General features: G+C 36.6%; 1 protein-coding gene across 1 annotated transcript; it reads left to right on the top strand.

Annotated features, from left to right (window-relative positions):
• Positions 1-1,640: 1,640 nt before the first annotated feature.
• LOC117574418 (lipopolysaccharide-induced tumor necrosis factor-alpha factor homolog) lies at positions 1,641-2,511 on the top strand. The gene is made up of 3 exons (XM_034258259.2): positions 1,641-2,000; positions 2,056-2,203; positions 2,269-2,511. Exons 1-3 carry the CDS (start codon positions 1,670-1,672, stop codon positions 2,387-2,389), a joined length of 600 nt encoding a protein of 199 aa, XP_034114150.1. The 5' UTR covers positions 1,641-1,669; the 3' UTR covers positions 2,390-2,511.
• Positions 2,512-4,669: the final 2,158 nt, after the last annotated feature.

Genomic DNA, 4,669 nt, shown 5'->3' with positions numbered 1-4,669 from the left:
ACTGTTCGTGTTATTTGCAGCAGACAAGCAGATGAGTAAAATCTTGGCATTTGGTTTACCTAAGAATTGAAATGAAAATTGATTTAGAGCTTTCATCACTTTAGTGCGCGTTTAGAAAATGAAAAAAGAAAAGTAAAGTAAAATAAAGTAAAGTGAAGTAAAGAAATGAAAACAAGGTTTTCTACTTTTGCACAGAATGCAGAATGCTAAATCGATTTTGAGTAAACCTCGAGACAGCGAGTGGCGTCTTTTGTTTTATTGTTGTTGGTGTCGTTGGTGGCGTGGTTGAATCTTGAGTCAACTGCAAAACTGTGCAAATGGTCTTGAGATATCAGAGAAGAATCTTTTCTCTGGTCGAAGTGTTTACATATTCAACTGTTGTTTGTTGCGAGTAAACCAAGTCAACACCGCAAACGCAAGTTTTCGTTACTCAACTCGAGTCTCGACCTCTCTCGCTTTCCCATCCTCATGGTATATCGATAAGCTGCGCCCAGCTTTCAGTTTTCACACTCACTCACTCACTCACTCACTCCCTCAAGCAACAAGAACAACAACAACAACAACGAGAGGAGAATGCAATAAAGCAAACATCAAAGCGAGGAATGAATTTCAAATGGACTCCAAATTTATGCAGTGCCAAGTGAGAAATAAAAAGGCATGCTTCAATTGCCAACATGGGGATATATTCTCTGTCTCTCTCTCTCTATGTGTGTGTGTGTGTGTGTGTGGAAAGAAATGAGGGATACACGGATATAGATATGGATATGGATATGGCATCATCCATATCCATTCAGTCTCATTCTAATTCCCCGAGTCGTCAAGCAAGTGAAGTATGCATGCAAATTACATATTTATATATTTGGTATATATTTATATTTTTTCGTAGTTTTTTTTCGGCTGCATAAATTTGCATAAATGCGCAAAGGTAATCAGCAAACGAGTTGATAAAGTTGATTAAATGCAAAGTGCTCACAAAACTTCAATCATTCCCAACTCTCTCTCTCTCTCCACTTTACACACTACTTACGACTGTCTGGATTGTTGTGTGCTGTCTCCTCGCTCTCTCTCTTTCTCTCTGTCTATCTACAATTTGGGCCGCAAAACAGATTGAAAAACTTCACTAAAACACAAACAGAAAATCCACAAAACAAACCTTACCACATGGGCGGCAACGAACTGCATTTCGAGGTAGACATTTGGCATTCGGCAGGGCTGGCAAGCAAAACTCTCGCTCTTTGACATTAAAGTGCAAAAGTCAGCTGAGGCATGCAACAAGTATGCAAAGTGAAGTGCATTAATTAGACGAGTAAATAATAATATTCATAAAAAAAATGAATAGTTTTTGCTATTGCTGCAGCCCTCGTCGTTAGACTCTCGTCAGCATGTCAAGGGGCAGGCAAATACTTTGTGTGCGAGCAGAGGCTACTGCTAGACAACATATTGCAAAAGTTATGAGCCGGAAATGAAACGGAAGTTGACAATATGCTCCGACTCTCGAGTCTGGCACTGGGATGACGGTGCGCATACGTAATGTGTGTTTCGACTGTTCAAATGCAACTAAAACAACATCGCATCGTATCACAGCTAACAACTGTTTTTCAAGTGTTTTGCCTGCGGCCAATAAAAAGCATTGCAAATGCGATTTCTTGTAGGCAAACGGCTGGCGATCATGGCCGAGGAGAAACATCGCATGCTCTACCAGGGCCAGGACCCCAGTCAGCCGGTGTTGCGGCATCTGGCGTTGCTGCCACGTGCCTGCAGCGATGGCAACATTCCAGTCGCACCTCAACAGCTGCCAACTTATGACGATGCCGTGGCAAAGGCAAAGGCGAGTCAGCTGCCTGTCGATCGTCGTCGCACATTCTTCGCTGAGCCGCAGCATCTGCGCAGCCGACTCGAGCTAGAGCAACAATCGGTCAACGCGTCGGCTACGCAACTTCCATACGAAGTTGTTTCCGAAGTGCAACCAGCAGCTGCTGTTCGATTGCCGCAAGTGCGCAGTAAGTTGACTGAACTCCAATATCTTTAGCGTTAAATTCGTTTGCTTTCTTTGAGGCTTCTTTGCGCTGGCGCCGCAGCCAAAGCTGGCTGCCACATCCTGTGCGATTGTGTGTCCTGCGTGTGGCCAACAAGGACGCACGCGTCTGCAGCGCATGCCGAATGCTCGCACACACACCTGGGCTCTTTGGCTCTGCTCCTTCGGGTGAGTTGCACTTGGCTTCCTCTTTATTGCTCATCATCTATCTATGACTGCTCTTCTTCACACAGCTGGTGTTGCTGCTGTTGCCTTTATCCGTATGTGCTGCGTGGCTGCCGCACCACGAGTCATTACTGCAACGCCTGTCGCACTTTTCTGGGTGCCTACTATCCCAGAGATTGCTGCCCATAAACGAATTCTATTCTATTTCTTTAGTTTATATATTAAAATTTCTATTATATTTTATACTATAATAAATATTTAGATGCTAAGTCTATATAAACAAAAAGGAAAGCTAATAATAATAATGGTAAAATATACTCAGTAGCAAAACCTTAACAATGTATTTTCACACACATTTCAACCGAATTTTGGCAGCTTGCAGAATGTTTCTGAAGCTGACGCACAAAAAAGGAAGAAATAAAATGCGAATGAAATTGCTTTTGCAATTGTTGATGCTACATCAAAATTCTAAGAAAACAAAATAGCAAATATTGTTGTGAGCTGCTAATAACAAAAAATGCTGCCAAAAAAAGAATATTATTAACAAAGAATTGAAATTGAAATTGGAATGCTTTACTTTTTCAATATAAAAGAATGGAAATGGATTAACTCGAGAGAGAGAGAGTGAAAAGTTCACTCGAAAACTGAAATTGTTGTGGGTAAAATGAGAATGAGAAGGAGAATGAAAATGCTGATGGCGTCGGGTGTCTTTTACTTTGTATCTTGTCGCACTTTGGCTTTGTTATTTAAATTTCGACATCACACAAAAGTTGCGCAACCTGCGCAGAGAGACACAAAAAAGTGCACTTAACTTCATGATAATGGCGAGTCCTTTTACGAGGACAAATACCCTTTAGGGGCAGCCATGGAATTGCCCGACGTTGGCTGCGTTTATTGAAACTAATGAGGGTCGAAAATGTTGTTGTCGCCGCTGTGTTCGTGGAATGCGGCGTCAAGTGGCTTTCCATCAGATCCACAGCAAGTAAATTCAATTTGCTGGCAAGTGCAGTTCACATCAAACAATACCACATGAATCCTTCCTTCTTCCTCCTTCCTCCTTCCCCCCTACCTCCTCCCTCACTTCCTTCTCTGGGACCACTCTTGTAAAACGAATAGCCTAATCAGCAACATGGGGGGAGAGAGAGAGAGAACATGTCAATTATGGGAGCAGCACTTTTGGTCGTGTTTACGCGGCCAAAAGCGAATTCAATAAAACGTGGCAAACAACAAGGGCAGCTGAAGAGCACAACGAGTACCAAGCACCAAGTGTAAGCCTGGGACTAACATGAAACCACCGCAGTGCAATGCGAATCAGCTTTGCAGCGATGCAATTAGCTTGGCCTAAAAACCCAACAAAATGCGTGTGGCTACAAAAACTGAACTCAACTCAACTCAACTGGCACCCAAATGAGCACAATTCATATCCGTATTAGCGTGCTGTCATTCCCCAATCCCCCAATCACCATATCCACATCCGGCTGGGGAATGCAGCTGCCCAAAAAACGACGGTCAATTAGCTGATCGAATGCCACAGCAATAATTACAGGCAGTAAGCGCATTATGGTTAGCATATTACGCGATGGCAGTGGTAACAATAGTAATAATAATAATAGTAGTAGTAGTAGTTGAAATATTAGAAATAGAAATAGGAGTAGTAATAGTAATAGTTATAATAATAATAATAATAATAATAATAATCATAATAATAATAATAATAATAATAATAATAATAATAATAATAATAATAATAATAATAATAATAATAATAATAATAATAATAATAATAATAATAATAATAATAATAATAATAATAATAATAATAATAATAATAATAATAATAATAATAATAATAATAATAATAATAATAATAATAATAATAATAATAATAATAATAATAATAATAATAATAATAATAATAATAATAATAATAATAATAATAATAATAATAATAATAATAATAATAATAATAATAATAATAATAATAATAATAATAATAATAATAATAATAATAATAATAATAATAATAATAATAATAATAATAATAATAATAATAATAATAATAATAATAATAATAATAATAATAATAATAATAATAATAATAATAATAATAATAATAATAATAATAATAATAATAATAATAATAATAATAATAATAATAATAATAATAATAATAATAATAATAATAATAATAATAATAATAATAATAATAATAATAATAATAATAATAATAATAATAATAATAATAATAATAATAATAATAATAATAATAATAATAATAATAATAATAATAATAATGAAAACACAATCACATCAGCGGCAAACGGAAGTTTTTCCTCTGCATAAATTGGTAACTTTAATTAGATTAACTTGCTGGTCGCACATAAATATCAATAGCGGAAAGTTTAGGCCAACTTAACAAGCTGAAAGCTGGCTTACGAATATGCGCATACGAATAAGTATGAAATCAAT

The sequence above is a fragment of the Drosophila albomicans genome, chromosome X (genome assembly GCF_009650485.2).
Source record: "Drosophila albomicans strain 15112-1751.03 chromosome X, ASM965048v2, whole genome shotgun sequence".
NCBI classification, from domain to species: domain Eukaryota; kingdom Metazoa; phylum Arthropoda; class Insecta; order Diptera; family Drosophilidae; genus Drosophila; species Drosophila albomicans.
This window is presented reverse-complemented; position numbering and strand designations above follow the sequence as displayed.